The sequence below is a fragment of the Ursus americanus genome, chromosome 17, assembly GCF_024610735.1.
Source record: "Ursus americanus isolate L20-20 chromosome 17, mUrsAme1.1.p, whole genome shotgun sequence".
Lineage (NCBI taxonomy): Eukaryota > Metazoa > Chordata > Mammalia > Carnivora > Ursidae > Ursus > Ursus americanus.
Genome location: NC_142143.1, coordinates 201,071 through 221,868, shown reverse-complemented (window position 1 = coordinate 221,868; position 20,798 = coordinate 201,071). Strand labels below are relative to the sequence as shown.

At 45.5% G+C, this 20,798-nt stretch overlaps 2 protein-coding genes across 2 annotated transcripts; one reads left to right on the top strand and one right to left on the bottom strand.

Moving 5' to 3' along the window:
• The first annotated feature begins 208 nt into the window (after nucleotides 1-208).
• On the top strand, nucleotides 209-3,975 carry KLHDC7B (kelch domain containing 7B). The gene has a single exon (XM_045815518.2). The coding sequence runs from the start codon at nucleotides 224-226 to the stop codon at nucleotides 3,854-3,856; it is 3,633 nt and encodes a 1,210-aa protein (XP_045671474.2). The 5' UTR covers nucleotides 209-223; the 3' UTR covers nucleotides 3,857-3,975.
• A 1,272-nt stretch (nucleotides 3,976-5,247) lies between these two features.
• On the bottom strand, nucleotides 5,248-20,798 carry SYCE3 (synaptonemal complex central element protein 3). The gene is made up of 2 exons (XM_045815460.2): nucleotides 20,690-20,798; nucleotides 5,248-5,454 (listed from the first exon to the last, which is right to left on the bottom strand). Exons 1-2 carry the CDS (start codon nucleotides 20,796-20,798, stop codon nucleotides 5,297-5,299), a joined length of 267 nt encoding a protein of 88 aa, XP_045671416.1. The 3' UTR covers nucleotides 5,248-5,296.

The following is a 20,798-nucleotide window of genomic DNA, read 5'->3' as shown; positions in this document are numbered from 1 at the left end:
GGCAATCCAGGTGCGGGCACAGAGACCCACCCCCTCCTGGGCCAGGCAGAGCACCGTCCCCCAGCACAGGTCCACCCTAACTGCGCAGCCCTGTGGGCGGGGCTCATCGATGCGTCTGTGCAGACAGCAGCCCAGGCCTGAGTGCAGGACCGACTTGCATGCAGCACACGCAGCTTCCAGCCTACTGACCCGGTTCCTCACGCTGAGTCTGCAGCCCAGCACCATGCTCCAGGGTGCCTTGGAGCCTGATGGCCTCGGCTGGGGCTGGGATGGGGAGGATGACTGGGACGGCACTGTCCTGACCCTGCTGGCACTGGCTGTGGTGGCTGCCACGGCACTGGCCTTGCACTGGTTTGGCTCTGGGCAGGACCAGGAGGCAGCAGGACCCGCATCCACAACCCCTGGGGCCCAGCCTTCTCAGGCGGGAGGAGCCAGGCCAGTCCTGTCCCTGAAGTCCAAGGTCAGTGGTGACGTCGAGGGACACAGCTCAGGGCAGGGGAAACCAGACCCTCCAGGATGTGGCCAGGGGAGTCCGGCTGCAGCAGGGACCCAGGATCAGAAGCTCTGGGGAGGTGGAGGTCTGGCTGCCGCAGCTGTGACTCCACGCAAGACAACTGGCGAGGTGACCACTGGAGGGGCCTTGGGGCAGCAGCAAGGTAATGCCAGTCCAGAAGCCCCCCAAGGTAAAGGAAGGGAGCCTCTCAGGCCAGGTACTGCCCTCCTGGGTAGGAGCAAAGTAGGGGGGACATCTGGCCCCATCCTGATACACTTCACCCCTCGGAGTCCTGGCAGACAGATGGAAGGACAGGTGGAGGCAGGAGGCGTCCAAGTCAAGGTGCCAACTCACCAGGGCCTGGTCCACACCACAGAACTGGACACCAGTCCCTGGCAACAAGGTGTAGGGCCACCTGGCTCACTAGAGAGAGGCCCCAGCAGCCGGCGGTGGCAGGTGGGCCGCAGCTCAGCAGATAGAAGCCTCCACTTCCCGAAGCTGGACTCCCTGCGCCTGGGTGCTGTGGTGAGTGTGTGGGAGGCTGTGGGTGCAGCCAGCAGCCTCTCCACAGGCTCTCAGAGGCCCCCTATCCCCCAGGAGCTGCCTCCATCACACACCACTCAGAGTGGGGCCCTGGCTGAGGGCACAGAGAAGGGGTGCAGGGAGAGCAGCCTCCAACCAGCTCCAGTCCTAGCTCTGGAGAGCAGGGAGGCTGGGCCCCAGGCTCCCAGGGAGTCTCAGGGATCCCCAGCCTCCGTGGAAGGCTGGCCCTGGGAGAGGAGGGACATTCTTGTCACCAGGAGCTTCAGCCAGGCCCCAGGCTCCATGGGCCCATGGCCAGGGGGGTCGCAGTGTGGACACCCACTCTTGTCTCAAGGGTGGGGGACCACAGACTCCAGCAATGCGGAAAAGGCTGGGGCTGACGGCTCTGAAGTTGGCTCTTTCTTCAGCTCAGGGCCGGGTGGGACAGAGGAGCAAGTGGGCCACGGCATCAGAGACGGGAAAGAATCCCAGCAAGGCCAGGGGCAGTCTAGCAGTGAGCGGGAAGGAGGCGGTGGGGACAGAGGAAAGCCCTCCACAGACACAGCCTGCAGCGTCCCCTCCCTGAGTCCCTCAGCCATGCCCTCCCCACGCATCCCTACGCCCCTTCCACCCTTGGCTTCCCCTCTGACAGCGCGTCCCCACGGAGGTCTCTTACCTGAAGGCCCAACTCTTCTGATCTCTCCTTCAGACTCTTTGTACCTCAGAGTTAGCCAGGGTCCTGCGGAGGATGAAACTCTCAGTGCAGTGAGAGCCCCCGCTGCAGCCCCAGCCCCAGCCCCAATTCCAGCCGCAGCCCAAGCCTCAGCCGCATCCCCAGCCCTAGAGTCAGCCCCAACCCCATCCCTGACCCCAGCCCCAGCCCCATCCTGTGCCCCCAGTAGTGGGTCAAGGCCTATGTCCCAGGAGCACAGTGTGGCTCTCCACAAGGACAAGCAGGAGGAGCAAATCTCAACCAGCTGGGAAAACCTTATTTCCATGGTTCTTAGGAGTCACCCTTTCCCCAGGCAAGAGAGACCCCAAGGGAGAGCCCCAAGGGCAGCTCCCGGGAGCCCTAGAGATCCCAGCACTGGTGCACCCTCTGAGAACAGAGAGTCTGGTTCTCCCCCTGAAGGCGAAGCCCCCCGCCTGGAGGTCAGGAATGGCTCCTCAGATGGAATGGTCCCAGGGGCAGACACAGGGGGCGTGGCTGAGGCTGGACGTCAGCCACAGCCGAGCAGCTTAGAGACCAAGGAGGCTCCCACCCCAGACCCTCCCTCAGCTCTGAGAGGCGATGCAGTGGAGGAGAAGCGTGCAGAAGGCGGGCAGCGGAGGCTGCCCAGAGCCGCAATGCCCAGGGCCCCATCACAGCCCCCTGAGCCGCCGCAACCTGGCCCCGAACCCTCCCCCACTGGGGGGGGCGCCTCGCCGCGGGTCCCGCAGCCACGGAAACGCAGCGTGTGTGAAAGAGCAGAGAGCTCTGAGCGTGGGGTGAGCCAGGCGTTGCCACCACCGAGGCGCCAGGGACAGGCTCCAGGGGAGAAGCCCCGCCCTGCAGGCAGCGGGGTAGTCTTCATCGAAAAGCAGAAAGAGGCCCGAAAGCTCATGGTGCTTCTGCAGAGGCCGGGGAGCTGGGGGGTGGTGGAGGGGCCGCGGAGGCCCAGCTCCCTCGTCCGAGAGCCGGCTTCAGCAGCAGCTCTGCGACAACGGCTGGACCTGGGCAACTGCCTGGACGTCCTGGCCTTCGCCCAGCGGCACGGGGAGCCCCGCCTGGCGCAGGAGACCTATGCCTTGATGAGCGACAACCTGCTGCACGTGCTGGGAGACCCGAACCTCTACCGGCAGCTGAGTGGGGCGGACCGGGAGCGCATCCTGAGCCTTCGGACTGGCCGGGGCCAGGCGGTGCTGGGGGTCCTTGTGCTGCCCAGCCTCTACCAGGTGAGCCGCTCGGGGCTCACCAGGGGCCCTTGTGGGGAGGAGGCTCCTACCGCAGGGCCTGCACCCCTGCCTCCCCGCACGCACCTGCACGTGTTCAACCCCCGAGAAAACACCTGGCGACCCCTGACTCAGGTGCCGGAGGAGGCCCCGCTGCGGGGCTGCGGTCTCTGCACCATGCACAACTACCTGTTCCTGGCGGGCGGCATCCGTGGCTCTGGGGCCAAGGCCGTCTGCTCCAACGAGGTCTTCTGCTACAACCCGCTGACCAACATCTGGAGCCGAGTGCGGCCCATGCAGCAGGCCCGTGCCCAGCTCAAGCTGGTGGCCCTGGACGGGCTGCTTTACGCCATCGGTGGCGAGTGCCTGTATAGCATGGAGCGCTATGACCCGCGCACGGATGCCTGGACCTCGCGCGCGCCCCTCCCTGCGGGTACCTTCCCTGTGGCGCACGAGGCTGTGGCCTGCCGCGGGGACATCTATGTCACTGGGGGCCACCTCTTCTACCGCCTGCTGAGGTACAGCCCTGGGAAGGATGCGTGGGATGAGTGCCCCTACAGCGCCAGCCACCGGCGTTCCAGCGACATGGTGGCGTTGGGAGGCTTCCTCTACCGCTTCGACCTTCTGCGGGGCGTGGGCGCTGCGGTAATGCGCTACAACACCGTGACCGGCTCCTGGAGCCGGGCGGCCTCCTTGCCCCTGCCCGACCCGGCCCCGCTCCACTGCACCGCGCTGGGCAACACCATTTACTGCCTCAACCACCAGGTCACAGCCACCTTTACGGTCTCCGAGGGGACTGCCCAGTTCCAGGCCAGGGAGCTGCAGCCCTTTCCTCTGGGGAGTAAGGGGGTCCTCTGTCCATTCATCCTGACTCTGCCTGCCACGGATGCACTGCAGACTGCCCTCTGAGCTGCTGCTCCCCAGGGAGACCCGGGGGCTGGGGGTCTGAGGGCAGCTGGGGCACAGAAGGTGGCTGGGATCCAGAACTTTCTGGCGTTGTTTCTGGGACAGATTTCTTTTTCTGTTATAAGACGACTCGTGATTTACCCCTTCCATACTCCCCACCCGGTAAGAGAGATTTCTCTGCCTGGGAGCTCAGGCTCCTTGTACCTGTGAGCTGGTTGAAGGGCCTCCCTAGCCTGCTTCCCACCCTCCCACCACAGCATACCGGCTACTGTCTGTAGGACTTAGTTCTTGCCCTCACACCTCAGCTGGCTCACACAGCTCCTCCTCCAGGATGGTTCTCCTTCTCTGGGCTTCAGGGCCCAGCTCCCTCTCCCAGCACTGCACTGCCTGGAAAAACATCGGTCTGTGGGTCTACTGCTACTCTGAGAACCAGGGACTGATGTGTCCTCAAGGACCAGGATTTGGCCTGTGCAGGAGCTGAGTGACTGCTGAGCAGAGGAAGGACGTGGCTAGAAACACAGTCACACTTCCTGTGTTCTGTCCCTAGGGCTCCAAGCTGGGCAAGGAGTCTACAAGGGAGTGGGAAGGGGGAACAAGGAACAGAAAATTCCCCAGGAAAACGTGCTTGCCTCAGGCCTCGGGAGCCTGGCTTGGCTCTTCCTAGGAACAACTCTGTAGCCCTCCTTTGTCTAATTGGTCCCCAGAGGCCCAGAACCCTTGTCTATGAAACCGTTCTGCGGTCTGCAGCCCCCGCCTGTAACCCCAACCCAGGCCTGGCCAGGACCGCTTGGGCTCATGCCCCTCTGTGGGGTCTCGCCCACCTGCTCTAGAAGCCAGCCTCACTTCCCAGCAACCCCCGTTCTTCTGTGAGACCCAGGTTTCTGCTGAGCTCTTCCCCTTGTTCGCTGTGGACTTAGAAGAGACATCTAATTTCATTCTTCTCATCTGTGAAATGGGAATAATGAACATCTGTTACTCAGGAGAGTTGTGAGAACATAAGGTCACATAAGTGAGCACCTAGCACAGTGCCCGGGATGAATAAATAATGTTCCTCTTTGCCTACTCTGGAATCCACCATCGGAAGGTAAATAAATCTGACTGATACTGCTGCCTGTCCGACCCTCTGACCTGGTTTGTCCCTCTCTGGCCCCATGTTTGCTTTTTATTCTATGCTTGGTGCTACTGGCACTAAGTACGTTTAATTCATTCAAAGCATCACATCTTCTAATTCTCATTTTTTGTTCACAAGCTTCGATATGCTGCTGGGTAGGACAGAAAGGGGTCCTCAGGTTGTTCTTAAAAATAAGTTTATTGAGAAACAGTACTGTTCATATAGCTCTATATTTCGGTCGCTGTTACTCTGCCAGCAGAGAAGACTCCGTGCCTCAGGGGCTTCTCCACATCAGCAGACGGCAGGATGGTGGCCGTGGGTGGGCAGGGGGCCTACTGTTTGTGCTTGGTCTCATTGAGCAGCTCTTGCCAGTTCTTCTCCATCTCCTCCTTGCAGTTGAGGAACGCGTCCTCCAGCCGGCGCATGGACTCTGCCAGCGCGGGGTTGGTGCGCATCACCACCATGTCGTAGGCCATCCACGTGGCTTGCACTGCAACAACCAGACAGGCCCCGATCAGGCCACAGAGTGGGGCTGGGGCTCTGGAGCGCCCCCGGGAGGGCCACATGCCTCCAACCATGCTGAGCATCCCAGGGACTAGATCCCGCTGAGTTACCCAATTTCTCTAAGGAGAGGAAACTGGCAGGCTACATGCTACAGGGTTCATAAAAACCCCTATTAAAACTTCTCCCTACACAGTGCAGTACTGAGACTTCTCTGAACTCACCCAGGTCTGAACTTCTGGATGCATCAGCCCATGACATTAAGGCTGGAGGCCAGTCTGCTATAAAACGTTAGGAAGAATTAGAGCAAACTTAAGTCCTTACTCGTCAACAGCTCGCAGCTAGTGGTTGCAGGGTGAACTCTGAGGAGTCATAACGCCTATCCAAGCTCATGTAGGGGCGACTACTCTTACTCCAGCAAGGTCCTGAGCCTTATGTTACCATATGTATAGTGGCCTGGGATGCCTGCCCACTTCTATCTGGGTACCTCTGTGTTTCATTAGGGCCAGTCCAAAGAAGGATAGGTAGAATGAATCATAATAATTGCATATGAAAATCTACACACGATCGAGGTCAGCAGCATGACAGACCTGGTGTTTTATAGCAAGTGATATCTGTTTGGTTAGGGAAGAATTGTTAGAAAAGCTATATGCAGAGTCTCAACAGACAGAGGGCATATAGCTTGTACAGGAATTCTCGAGCTTTTGGATGCATGAGAGTCACTTGGGACACCTATTGAAGTGCAGGTTACTGGCTCCTCCCACAACTCAAAGAGGTTATTTTTTTTTAAGGTTTTATTTTATTTTATTTTTAAAGATTTTATTTATTTATTTGACAGAGATAGAGACAGCCAGCGAGAGAGGGAACACAAGCAGGGGGAGTGGGAGAGGAAGAAGCAGGCTCATAGCGGAGGAGCCTGATGTGGGGCTCGATCCCATAACGCCGGGATCACGCCCTGAGCTGAAGGCAGATGCTTAATGCCTGCACCACCCAGGCGCCCCAGATTTTATTTTTTTGACACACAGAGAGAGACAGAGAGGGAACACAAGCAAGGACAGAGGGAGAGGAAGAAGCAGGCTCCCCCAGAGCAAGGAGCCGGATGTGGGGCTCAATCCCAGGACCCTAGGATCATGACCTGAGCTGAGGGCAGATGCTTAATGACTTGGCCACCCAGGTGCCCCTCAAAGAGGTTCTGATTTAGCAGGTTAGGAGTGGTGCCCAGGAACCTGTATCTTGGTAAGTAGACCACCCTTCCAGACCACCTGGACAGCAGATGGAGCATGCACCTGGGAGTCAGAGCAGTTGGCTTCTGGGCTCTCCGCTTGCTACCTATGTGACCAGGAACAAGTGACTTAAATTTATTAACCTCATTTGTAAAGGACAGACAACATCCCAATCTCACGGCTTGCTATGAAGATTAAATGGAGGATATATGTAATTTGCCTAGAACACATTAGGGTGTTCAAGACGGGAGAAACTCTTACTACAAAATGAATAATTGAGATACTCAGGGAACAGGGTTAGGGTGGTAAGAAATAAAAATTTAGGAGAAAAAAAAGAGCTTGCAGAAATGAGTCTCATGTGGTTCCACATGGTAGCTGGAATTCTGTCTCTGAGTTTCCTAAGGCCAAAGCAGAGGAAACACGCTCAGGTTTAAGACTCAGTGACCATAAAATAAAAACAAACCCATTAAGACACTTTTATCCTAAGAAAAAATTTCTGATAGGTATATTTTTTGAGACGTATGTATTATAGTTGAAAATGTCCTTGACAACATCCTATTTTATTTTTTAAAAGATTATTTATTTTTAGGGGGGGAGGGTCAAAGGGAGAGAGAGGGAGAATCTCAAGCAGACCCTGTACTGAGCACAGAGCCTGACGCCAGAGCTGAAGCTCCCAGGACCCTGAGATCACGACCAGAGCCAGAATCAAGAGTCGGCTGCTCAACTGACTGGGTCCCTACTTTAAACGCAAGGTGGTTCCCCTATGACTATAGCTACATGTGAGCGCGGGGCTCAGCGCCGAAGCACAGCTCTGAGCAGGCAAGTCAATGAGACACCGAAACACTGTATTGGGAGCAAAGCCCTCTTTGATTTGGTCCAAGGAAGAAAATTCAGAATACATAGAATAGGAAGGATTCATGATCATCAGAAAACTCTCCAGAAATACATGTCTCTTGAGTTTTTCATTCATTCAATACTTAGTGAGCACGTTTGTGCCGGCATTTTGCCACGGCAGCCCTGGCAATACAGCAGTGTAGGAGACAGACACACCCTGCCTTCATGAAGCCTCGGCGCTGGCTGCCGTGGGAGGGGACAGAAGGGACACAGAGGGCAGTCACAGGTTGTGAAGGCGATAAGCAGTGTGTGTTGTGACGGAGAAACGGGTAGGAGGAATCTTACTTTAAACCAGGCGGTAAGGGCAGGCTCTCTCTGTGAGATTTTGGTAAGGTCAAGGTCATCATCTCTGGAAAAGCCTGAACAGCAGGTATTCTAAGAAGCCAGTTAGGGCTCACCCCAAATACTCTGATAACCTTCTGGTAAGGTTGAAGTTCTCCCAGAGAAATTAAGAAAAAGTGGTCAAGATGTACAGCTACATGCAGGGTTCGATAAAGGGTGCAAATAAAGTGCTCCAAGAATCTGCTGCAGGACAGGGGAGGGTATCGCTTAGTGACGTCCTAAGTGAATTTGCTGGGTGGGCCTGGAAGGTAAAAATGGAGACCAGAGAGTAAAGGAACAATGATAAGAGGGCCAGCTGAATCATGCGATGAAGGGACAGAGATGGGCCTGGGGTTTACAGCCATATGCAAATTCCCACCTTTGGCACAATAGACCAATCAACATTTTAAAATGTAAATGGTGAAGTTCTACCTCCCAGTCTCAGGCCCCAGATGGTCTTACAGTTGAATTCTACCAAACTTTGAAAGAACAGTTCATTCTTATATAATACAAGTGATTCCAGAAATTAGGAAAAGAAGACTGATAATCACACTGTATAGGTATAGAAGCTTTCCATTTACATTATAGGAAATTTGAGAACACAGATAAGCAAAAATTAAAACGCAATTTTCCCTAAGCTGGTTTGTGCTAAAATCAAAGATTATATGAAAAAATCATAAGTCTGTTTTATATCAATATAGATGTAAAACTCTAAATATAATATGAACTAATCAAATCTAACAGTGAGTTAAAATAGTATGTTATGATCAAGTAGAGTTTGTAAAAGAAATTCAAGGATGACTGAGTATCAGAAAACCAATCAGTGTAATCACATTAATAAAAAAGGGGAAATCAGAGGAATATCCCAGTTAAAGGCAAAAAAAAGGCAGTTAACAAAGTTTAATACCTATTTATAATTAAAAAAATAAAAATTCTAACAAACTGGAAATAGAATGAGACACCCTTAACTTATTAAAAGTAATATACCAAAACCTACAAGGAACATTATATTTAATGGAGAAACAATGTATATATTCCTTTTAAAACTGGGATCAAACAAGGATACCTAACAATGTTACTGGTATAGGAGATGCTGGTAAATGGAATAAAGAATTTAAAAAGAAGTACAGGTGTAAGGATTGGAAGGTAAGAGATAATACTATCAGAGTCCTGAGATCAAGCCCCACCATGACAACAAAGGATCCGCACTTAGCAGGGAATCTGCTTCAGATTCTCTCTCCCTCTCCCTCTGCCCCTCCCTCCACTTGTGCGCTCTCTTTTTCTCTAAAACAAACAAACAAAAAACAAACTATCAGTATTTGTAAATTATAAAAATGTATGTGAACAAAGAAAGATCTAATAGCTAAGTCAATTTTAGAAAATAAAAGCCAGAAGGGGGAAATATGCCTTATCAGATATCAAGACATCCTATAAAGTCATATATATATATATATATATATATATATATATATATATATATATATATATATATATATATTTAAAGATTTTATTTATTTATTTGAGAGAGAGAGAGAGGGAGCACAAGCAGGGGTAGGGGCAGAGAGAGAGGGAGAAGCAGACTCCCTGCTGAGCAGGAGCCCAAAGCAGAACTCGATCCCAGGACCCTGAGATCATGAGCTGAGCCAAAGGCAGACGCTTAACCATCTGAGCCACCCAGATGCTCCCCTATTAGGTCATATTTTAAAAAATAGTGTGGTATACGGGTATATATATGTATATATATACATAGTCTGCTTCTCCCTCTGACCCTCCCCCCCTCATACTCTCTCATTCACTCTTTCTCAAATAAAATCTTTAAAAAAATAAAATGGTTAATTATATGGTGTGTGAATTTCACCTAACATTTTTTTTAAATTTTATTTATTTATTTGAGAGAGAGAGAGTGAGTGGGAGGGAGAGGGAGAGAGAATTTGAAGCAGATTTTCTGCTGAGCACGACGTGGGGCTCAATTCCACGACCGCGAGACCATGACCTGAGCCAATACTAAGAGTTGTACACTTAACTGACTGAGCCACCCAGGAACCCCTGGTTATTTATTTTTAAGTAAGCTCTACACACAACATGGGGCTTGAACTCATGACTCCAAAATCAAGAGTCATATACGCTACTGCCTGAGCCAGCCAGGCACCCCACCAGAGTCCATATTTTTAACTACCTACAGTACACTACTTCTTATGGTCCATAAGAAGAAATCCAAAAGACTAATAAGCATATGAAGAAAGTCTGGAACTCTACTCAAATAGATCTTCATTTTTTTTTAAAGATTTTATTTATTTATTTGACAGAGAGAGAGACATAGCTAGCGAGAGAGGGAACACAAGCAGTGGGAGTGGGAGAGAAAGAAGCAGTCTTCGCAGCGCAACAGGGAGCCTTATGCGGGGCTCGATCCCAGGACCCCGGGATCATGCCCTGGGTTGAAGGCAGATGCTTAGCGACTGAGCCACCCAGATGCCCCTCAAATAGATATTCATAATACAGCTGAGTTTATAAAGGAAGGTACAGGTTGGAGATAAAATGCAATATAGTTTATGTAACTTAAAAATATATGCATAAAAACAAAAGTACAAAATTTACAAAAACACACAGAAAGGGGATAAGAAAAAAAAAAGAAATGGAAATAAAAGAATGTAAACAAATAAGCGAAGGTTGTTATATGGATCAGTGATGATAACATGCTGTGAACTGAGAAGTAAGCCAAACTCTCCGCCAGAGAACCACTAAGAAAAACAAATCAACAAAACCAAAATCATCAGAAAACAATAAATGAAGGACCCACTATGGTAGAGAGGGGATTATTTATTATCAATCACAAATTGAAAAAAACCCATTTTCCTCACTGTGCCATGTAAGGAGGTACTAAGGAGACAATCATACTCCAATACCTATTTCATTGTTAGCACTGTTCTAGGCAAGGACGATGTCAAGAAGATTAAGATATAAGCTTTCTTAAAATACATAAAAAGTTGGGATGCCTGGGTGGCTCAGCTGGTTAAGCATCTGCCTTTGGCTCATGTCATGATTCTGGGACCCTGGAATCGAGTCAGGCTCCCTGCTCAGTGGGCAGTCTGCTTCTCCCTCTGCCTGGAGCTCCCCCTGCTTGTGCTCTGGCTCTCTCTCTGACAAATAAATAAAGAAATAAAATCTTTAAAAAAATGCATTAAAAAGTCAGGGAGCTAAGACACATTCATTCATTTAAACAATATCTACTGAATACCTGGTATGGGTCAGCACCTATTTAAGCTCTGGGGTTGGAGCAATGAGAAAAAATGTCAAAAAGTCTTGTCCTCATGACCATTATATAATAAATAACAGTAAGTAAACTTACGTAGTATGTTAAAAGGCAGTAAGTACTGAGAAGAAAAATCAATGAAGGAGGGTTGAGAGTGGCAGGGGAAAAAGGATTTGCAATTTTAAGAAGGGCGCTCAGGAAACTTCACTGAGAAAGTGACATTTAAATTACCTTTTGATGAAGTTCTTATTGTTAATGTAGCTCAATTTATCAATCTTTTATTTTTATTTTTTTAAAGATTTTTATTTATTTGCCTGACACAGAGAGAGCAGAGAGAGAGCACAAGCAGAGGGAGTGGCAGGCTGAGGAAGAAGCAGGCTCCCCACTGAGCAGGGAGCCTGACTTGAGACTCAATCCCATGACCCTGGGCCCATGACCTGAGCCGAAGGCAGACACTTAACTGACTGAGCCACCCAGGCGCCCCTCAGTCTACCAATCCTTTATTCTGTGTTTAGCATTTGCCTCTTGTTTAAGAAGAAATTCTACCCTACCCTCAAAGTCATAAGATACTCTCCCCTATTTTCTTCCCATGTTTTATACTTATTTTTGACACTTAAGTTTTCATCATTCTGACGCTATTGTGTGTATACGTGGGTAGGAATCCTTTTCAAATTTTTATTCTTACGGATAACCAATTTCTCCAGATTACTTATTAAATAGTTCCTCCTTTTCCTCCACTGATCTGCCATTTCACCTCTGTTACATATAAAAATTCTTGGGTGCCTGGGGGCGCAGTTGGTTAAGCATCTGCCTTCAGCTCAGGTCATGATCCCAGAGTCCTGGGATCGAGTCCAGCATCAGGCTCCTGCTTCACCCTCTCCCTCTGCTGCTCGCGTGTTCTCTCTGTCAAATAAACAAATAAAATAAATAAATAAAAATTCTTGTGTGTGTATAACAGTGTGTGTGTTACGTGTGTGCAAATGTGTATATGTGTGTATATGAATGTGTCATGTGTGTATGTCTGTGTGAGTGCGTGTGTGTCTGTTTCTGGGCTCTCCATTGTATTCTGTTGCTCAACTTCTCTATTCCTAAGTCAACATGACACTATCTTAACCATACAGTTTTAAAATATATATCTTTTTAAGATTTTATTTATTTGAGACAGAAAGAGAGAGCACAAGGAAGGGCAGAGGGAGAAGCAGGCTCTCCGCTGAGCGTGGAGCCCAATGTGGGGCTCAATCCCATGACTCTGAGATCATGACCTGAGCCGAAGGCAGACGCTTAACCAACTGAGCCACCGAGGCGCCCCTTAACTATACGGTTTTATGATAAATCTTGCTAATGGTAGGGTAAATCCCCTGTCCTTGTCTTCCTCAGAAATATAGCAGCTATTTTTGGCTCTTAAGTCTCTCATAAATGTTTTAGAATAAACTTGTCAAGTTCCATGAAAAACCCTATTAGGATTTTCACTAAAACTACTTTAAAGCCTAGGATGAAATTTGGGGAGAATAGACACATTGATTGCTTTAAGTCTTTCTATTCACGAATGTCGCTATAGCTCCGTTTATTTGATCTTTAGTATCTTCTGTTAGTCAAGTTTTATAATTTTCTGCATATAGGCCTTGTACATTTCTTGTTAAATTTTTTCCAGGGGAATTCATAGATGTGTGTGTGCGCACACACCTGTGTGTGTGAGTGTGTGTGTTACTGTTGTAAATGCCTTTTAAAAATGTGCTCTAATTCTTTGTTGCTAGTATGTAAAAATGCAATTAACTTTTGTATACTGATCTTATCTGCAGCCGCCTTGCTAAGCTTTATTATTTCTAATAATATATGTTCTAGACACTCTTCATAAATTGGCAGCCAGCCTCCAAGCTGACCCCAGTAGTAGCCCTATCTTCCCCTCATTATTGAAAGAAAATTTTGCTGGATCCATTATTCTGGGTCAATAGTGTTTTTATGACATTTAGATATTATTCCACTAATTTGTGGTTCTCATGATTATTGCCGAAAATTCCACTCAAGCGGTCACTCCTTCTGTTTTCTTTCTCTCTGCTTTCCTGTAGTTCTTCTCTCTGTCTTCGGTGTTCTGAAGTTTTGCTATTATGTGTCTAGGTATAGATATCATTTTATTTTGCTTTGGATGTGTTTTGTTTCTTGGATTTGTGATTTCATTTTTCATCAGTTCTGGGAAACTCAGAGACATTATATTGTTAATATATTGTTATTGTTCCACTGTCTCTCATGTCTTTTCCCCTGAGACTCCAACTAGATATACGTTAGACCTTCTTGGTCTACATCACAAGTCTCTTTATCTCTTCATACTTTTACTTTATCTCTTTTTGATGCATTATTTTCCAATTGTTTATTTCTTCAACTGTTGTTGATTTCTTTTTTATCTTACAATTTTACTTTTCCTTTTGAGAGGCTCCATTTGTTTTTGTTTTTGTTTTTCAATCTGTCTATTCCTGAGTTTCTTTTATGCTCAACTTTGTACTTGCAGCCATTACCTCTTCAGACCTTTTATACACAGCTACTTACACTCTGCATCTGACATCATCTACAGTCTGTGGAGATCTAAATATGTTGACTCCTGTTTCTGGGGACTTTCACTCCCAGTGGCTTATCATTTCATGTATTTGGAAGGCAGCTATGCTCACATGGCTGTACCAATTTACATTGGGCTCTATGATCACATTTTTGACAGTGTGTAGAACACCTTCACCTCCATGTAAAACTGATACTTCCAACTCGGCATGTCCATAACTGAACTCACGTTCCCCCATCTCCTTTCAAACCTGCTCCTTTTTAACTCATGCCCATATTTTAGTCTTAGATGAGAAGTCATTTACTCTAGGATGCCTTTCTTGGCTCCCCTTTTTTTAAAATTAAGTCCCCTTCTTGGCTATCTCATAGTACCAGGTAAACTATTCAATCTTAATATTCATCAAAAGTAATTACTTTTTAAGATTTTTTTTTTTTTATTTGACAGAGAGAAAGACAGCCAGCGAGAGAGGGAACACAGGCAGGGGGAGTGGGAGAGGGAGAAACAGGCTCCCAGAGGAGGAGCCCAGAAAAGTAATTACTTTTTAGTTATTTTTCTTCCTTCTGTGACCACCAGCTTTAGGAACAGGGACCTTATCACAATACTGTTGCAGGGCTGTACACTGGGAAAAGGGACATAATCAGACGTTTTGGGGATTACTGGACACTGGCTCTGAATTGATACTAATTCCTGGAGATCCAGAACATCACTAGCCATCAGTAGAGTGATCTGCCAGTCAGAATAGGGGCTTAGGGAGGTCAGGTTGTCAATGGAATTCTAGCTCAAGTCTGTCTCACAGTGGGCTCAATTTGTGAAAATTTTCCCAGTTTCAGTATGCATAACTGAAATAGATCACTTGGCAACTGGGAGAATCCCCACATTTATTCCCTGATCCATGGAGTGAGGGGTAGTGTGGTAGGGAAGGCCAAGTGGAAACCACTAGAACTGCTTCTGCCTATGAAAGCAGTAAAGCAAAAGCAACACTGCATTCCTGGAGGGATGGCGGAGATTGGTGCCACGAGTAAGGATTTGAAAGATGCAGGGGGTAATTCTCACCAGATTCCCATTCAATTTGCTTATCTGACCTGAACTGAAGACAGATCTTAGAGAATGACAGTGAATTATTCTGAACTCAGTCAGACGGTGGCTCCAGTTGTAGCCGCTATTCCAGATGAGGTATTGTGGCTTGAGCAAATTAACGCACCCTGATATCTGATACGCAGCTATTGATCTGGCAGATGCTTTTTCTCTGTACTTATTAGTAAAGGCCACCAGAAGCAGTTGTTTTCTGCTGACAACACTAACAACGCATCTTCACTACCCTAACTCAGGTGTATCAACTCTCCAGCTCTGTGTCACAATTTAGTGGGCAGGGACATTTAATGCCATTCTCTTCCACAGGACATCAAGCTGGTCCATTACACTGATGATACTAGGCTGACTGGACCTGCTGAGCAAAAGAAGCCAGACACAAAAATATATACTGTGTAAGTCCATTTATATGAAACTCTAGGCAATTATATCAGTTGTTGCCTGGTACTGGGGAAGGAGGAGTGGGAAATGACTGGGGAGGGGCAGAAGAAAAACTTTCAGAGTGATAGAAATATTCTGTATTTTGACAGTTGTGTGGGTTACACTGGTGTATACATTTGGCAAAACTCAGTGAACTGCACACTTAAAATGTGCTTATTTTATTGTTTGTAAATTATACCTAAATAAAGATGACTTAACAATAAAAAACAAGAACACAATTTATCAATTCTTATGGATTGCAGTAAAAATATCTAGAGATAAATTCACAGCCCCAAATGTTTTCATGACTTAAAAAGAAATAAAAAAGGAATAAAAGTGAATAAACAAAAGTATTCAATGCAAAGGTTTAATAAAACAATAATAAAAAAATTAGGAAAGGCTGGAGGAAAAAGCCTAGAAATCCAATTAAGCTCAAATACGGAAAAATAAATACATATTGAGATGCTCTCCTGGCCCAAATGCCCTTCCCTGAGAATTTGTCTTCATCCACAGGTCCTATAGATGGCCTGAGCTTTAACTTCCATGTTATCACCCACGCGGCTTAGCCGATCCTGGCTATGAATGACGTACACTACTGCATGTGCGAACTTCTCAGCATTTAAAAGCAATAGATTGGATGTATATATAGCACCTTGGAAAGAGCTGACATACATGGTTCTGAATGAAAAAAATAGCACGAGACATATAACACAATACTATTTATAGAAATTTAAAATAAATTTATAAAATAGCAATATACATTTCACAAGAACACACACACACAAAAGTATGTATTAGAATTGTTGTCTATGGGAGAGAGGAAAGGGAATGGGCTACGGGAAGAAGGGAATGAATAAAAAAATAAACTAGAGGGGTCCTTCATGGGCCAATGATCATAACGTACCATGAGCTGAGCGGTATGATAAAATCAGTTTTCTACGTCAGAGACCGAAAACGAACAAACAATTTGTTCTGCAACAGCACAGTCAGGGACTAGAGGAACAGTCTTGAGGAACCAACAGAAAATAAAATGGAAAATGACAAAGTAATAAAACAGATTACAGAGATGATGATAAAGAGGAAAACACAAAAAGAGATGTACAATATGAATACCTGGATTTCTGAAGAAGTAAACCAAAGAAACAGCACAAAAAGTATCCCAAGATATGATAAATGAAAAAGTTCTTACAAAAAATACTAAAGGACCGCCTGAATGGTTCAGTCAGTTTAGCGTCCAACTCTTGATCTCTGCTCAGGTCATGATCTCAGGGTGGTGAAATCGAGCCCTGCATCTGGCTCTGTGCTGGGCATGGAGCCTGCCTAAGACTCTCTCTTTCCCTTTCCCTCTGCCCCTACCCCCGCTTGTATGTGTATGCTCTCTCTCAAAATAAAAACAAAACCAAAAAACCAAAAAAACACTCAAGTCTACAGCTCTAGAGGTCTAACGTATCCCAGGAAAAGTGTTAAGAGAATAGTAACACCAATGTTATGCTGGTGAAGTATAGAACTTTCGGAATAAAGAATCTTAGAGGCAGAAAAAGTAAGTCACTTTCAAGAGGAAACACATGGGCAGGCTTCACACTATTCCACAGAGCCACTAAATGCTGAAAACATCTTCTAAGTTTGTAAAGAAAATTATCACCTAAACAAATTACCACCCAGTTATAAATGTAGATATATTTTTTAAATTTTATTTTTAAGTAATCCCACACCCAACATGACGCTCGAACCTACAACCCCAAGATCAAGAGTCACATACTCTATTGACTAAGCCACCCAGGTGCCCCTGCCTTTACAACTTCGAGGAACATGATATCCATAGGTATAGTTTCTAGGTTTAAATATTTGAACCATCTGAATACAGAATATGTAAATCTCAACAACTGTAGGATTTATGATTAGAGAACAGAATGTGAGTGTTGTAAATATTATTAATATAAATGTTATTTGTAGTTGATAATGAACAAATACTAGTATAATAAATGGCAGTTGTGCCTCAATTTCTTCATCTGTAAAATAGGGATAGCTCATAAAAATGTTGTGAGGATTAAATGAACTACTTCATGTAAAGTGCTTAGAACAGCATCTAGCATTTAATAAGTACCGAATAAATGTTACTGATTAGTGTTATTAGATCCTGAACAAAGATAAATGAAATAGCTGAAGAAATAACATGAGTTTCCTTGGTATTTTCCCACAAACTTTCTTAATTTTGGAACAATCTTATAGAAGCTAATGTATTTTTTATGGTGAGGAAATATTTGTTTAAAGTGAAGAATTTTGGGGCACCTGGGTGGCTCAGTGTTTGAGCGTCTGCCTTCAGGTAAGGTCATGATCCTGGGGTCCTGGGATCAAGCCCCGGGTAGGGCTCCCCGCTCAGCAGGAGTCTGCTTCTCCCTCTGCCCCTCCCACCTACTTGTACTCTCTCACTCTCGCTCTTTCTCTCTCAAATAAATAAATAAAATATAAAATAAATAAATAAATAAAATCTTAAAGCGAAGAATTTCTTCATTTTCACTTCAATTTAAATTCTTAAGTAAAATTAAGGGGAATACACTATTTTAAAAGTAGCTTATATAGTATGAGTCCATTTTAATGAAAGCATATCTATAAAAAAAAAGAGATTCCTTCATGCATCAATCTATTGATCTTTCATTCTATTTTTGCATAGACAGAGACTTGCCATAAGGTTCAACAATGTGAATAGTTAATTCTGGGTGACTAAATTTTGTTGATTTTAGTTTTCATGTTGTTTCATTTTATTTATTTTTGAGAGACAGAGAGAGAATCTTAAGCAGACTCCATGTAATGTGGGGATTGATCTCACACGACCCTGAGATCATGATCTGAGGTGAAATCAAGAGTTGGTAGCTTAACTGACTAAACTACCCAAGGGGCCCCCTTTTTAGCTTTTAGTTTTGCAAAGCTTCCTAAATGATCTTTCTTCTAGTCTTCCCTTTCCAAATCATCCCTCCTAGGTTACCAGAAGTTCGTTTGTTCGTTCCTTCCTTCCCTCCCTCCCTCCCTTTTTCTTTCTTTCTTTCTTTCTTTCTTTCTTTCTTTCTTTCTTTCTTTCTTTCTTTCTTTCTTTTTCTTCTCTTTCTTCTCTTTCTTTCTCTTTCTTTTCCTTCCTTCCTCTTTCTTTTTCTTTCTTTCTTTCTTTCTCCTTTCTTTCTTTCTTTCTTTCTTTCTTTCTTTCTTTCTTTCTTTCTTTCTTTCTTTCTTTCTTTCTTTCTTTCTTTCTCTTTTTCTCCTGCCTTCCTTCCTTTTCTCTTCCTTCCTTCCTCCCTCCCTCTCTCTTTCTTTCTTTAAAAGATTTATTTATTTGAGGAGAGAAAAAGAGCACAAGCAGGGGGGAGGGGCAGAAGGTGAGAGAGAAACTCAACCAGACTCCTCACTGAACGAGGAGCCCCATATGGGGCTCAATCTCACAATCTTGAGATCAAGACCTGAGTTGAAGAAGAGTCAGAAGCTTCAACTGACTGTGCCACCCGGGCACCGCCAGAGGTATCTTTCTAAGACACAAGTGTCTTCCTTGAAATCCCAAATGGCTTCCTATTACCTAAATAAGAAAGGTCAAACTCCTTAGCTTGGCACTGAGACCCTTCTCACCTTTTCACCCTCTTCTTTCTTTGGCCTGTGGTCTTGTGATTCCCATGCACTAATCTCGTTCCCTGACTATGCCTGGCTTTCCTTCACTGGCACACAGCTTTGGCTATCTCTTCTATAGGGTTGCCCTTCCTGTCTACCTCCAGCATCCCCACCTCATCTGTCCAATCTCAATTCCTTCCCTAATGCTCTGTTAAAAACCTCACTTGCCTCCCCAAGCATCAGCCTCTCTTTCTTCTCTGTTCCCTCCCCAGTACTTGGTATATACCATTATCAGCATTTGCCAGATTATAGTTTTAATGTAAAATTAAAATGTGTTTTAATTTACATATTTAAATTATAATTAGTCATCTTGATGTCTGTTTCTGGCCCCTACCTACTTCTTCTGATGAAGGAGCATCTCTATTTGACATCTCTATTCAACTTTATTTGCTTGTTTGTTTGTTTATTTATTTAAGATTTTATTCATTTATTTATTTGAGAGAAAGAGAGAGAGAGAGCATAAGCAGGGGAAGGGCAGAGGGAGAGGGAGAGGGAGAGGGAGAAGCAGACTCCCCACTGAGCAGACACTTAACTGACTGAGCCACCCAGGTGCCCCTCTCTATTCAACTTTAATCCTAGAATAGGACATAGTGGGTGCTAAGTGAATGCTGTTAGGAGAGTATTTCATTAGATTGAAGGAATTATATAACTTTTGGTAGAAAACTAATTATAGAACTTTTTTTTAAAGAAGATTTTATTTATTTGAGAGACAGAGAGAGTACTAGAGAGAGCATGAGCTGGAGGAAGGGCAGAGGGAGAAGCAGACTTCCCACTGAGGTGGGAGCCCCATGTGGGGCTTGATCCTAGGACCCCAGGATCACAACCTGAGCCGAAGGCAGCCACTTAACCAACTGAGCCACTCAGGCACCCCGAATTATAGAACTTTTTAAAAAGGTGGTTTAAAAATATAAAAAACTTTCAACTACAAAGACAAAAAAATTGCAAACATTTCTAAGTGGAAATTTTCTAAAGCCTATTGTAATAAATGGAGATTATTTGCAAACTAATACCATCCTTAAAAATAGTTTGTTTCTCATTTGAGTAGAGTATGCATGCTTTCTAAAATTTGTTTTATATTAGTATTTTCTCTAATATAACTTAGGCTTACAAATTAAAGAATTATACAGATTCTGAATTAGAACAAATTAAAGAAATTATAATGGGGGGGTGCCTGGCTGGCTCAGTCGGTGGAACGTATGACTCTTGACCTCAGGGTTATGAGTTTGAGCCTCACATTGGTTGTGAGATTACTTAAAAATAAAATCTTTAAAAAAATAAAGAAATTATAATGGTATCACTACCACAGATGTTTATCACTTAATGGAAACATACTGAATAACAGACTAACATTCTTTTCCCAAAATGGAGAAATTTGTTCAACTCCATTACTCCTTTATTCTGCTGAACTAACTGTACCTCCCATTTCAACACCTCATCCGTCTTAGCACTATTACTCTGAATTCTTTATTTAAACAACTCATAGAAAGGAAGTTCCAATTCTGTTCACAGGTGTTATATTAATATTGTTTGTCATTTGCTGAGCATTTGAGCTTGGGTCTGGTACTGTGCCCAGTTACAAAAAAGAAATCACTATTTCTACCCTCAGGAAGGTAAGAGTCCAGTAGCAGAAATAAGATACAAACACACATAAAGTAATCAGAAAACACTTCAAGGCAATATTTAGTGGTAGTGTCAATTTTGTGATATAGTAGTTACATGGTATAGAAGTTGGGAGGTGGTCAAGGGAGGCCTTGTTAAGGTAGTTGATTTGAGCTCAGAAGTGTAGGAAGAATTTGAGCTACTGGAAATAAGCGGGAAAACCACCTACCTGAGATTTTCTCCATCTCTTCCAATAGCTTTTCCAAGTCTTTATTCAGGTCTGACAGCATTTTCAGCATGTTGTCATAGTTTCTTTCTCCAGGGTCAGAATCAGCCAT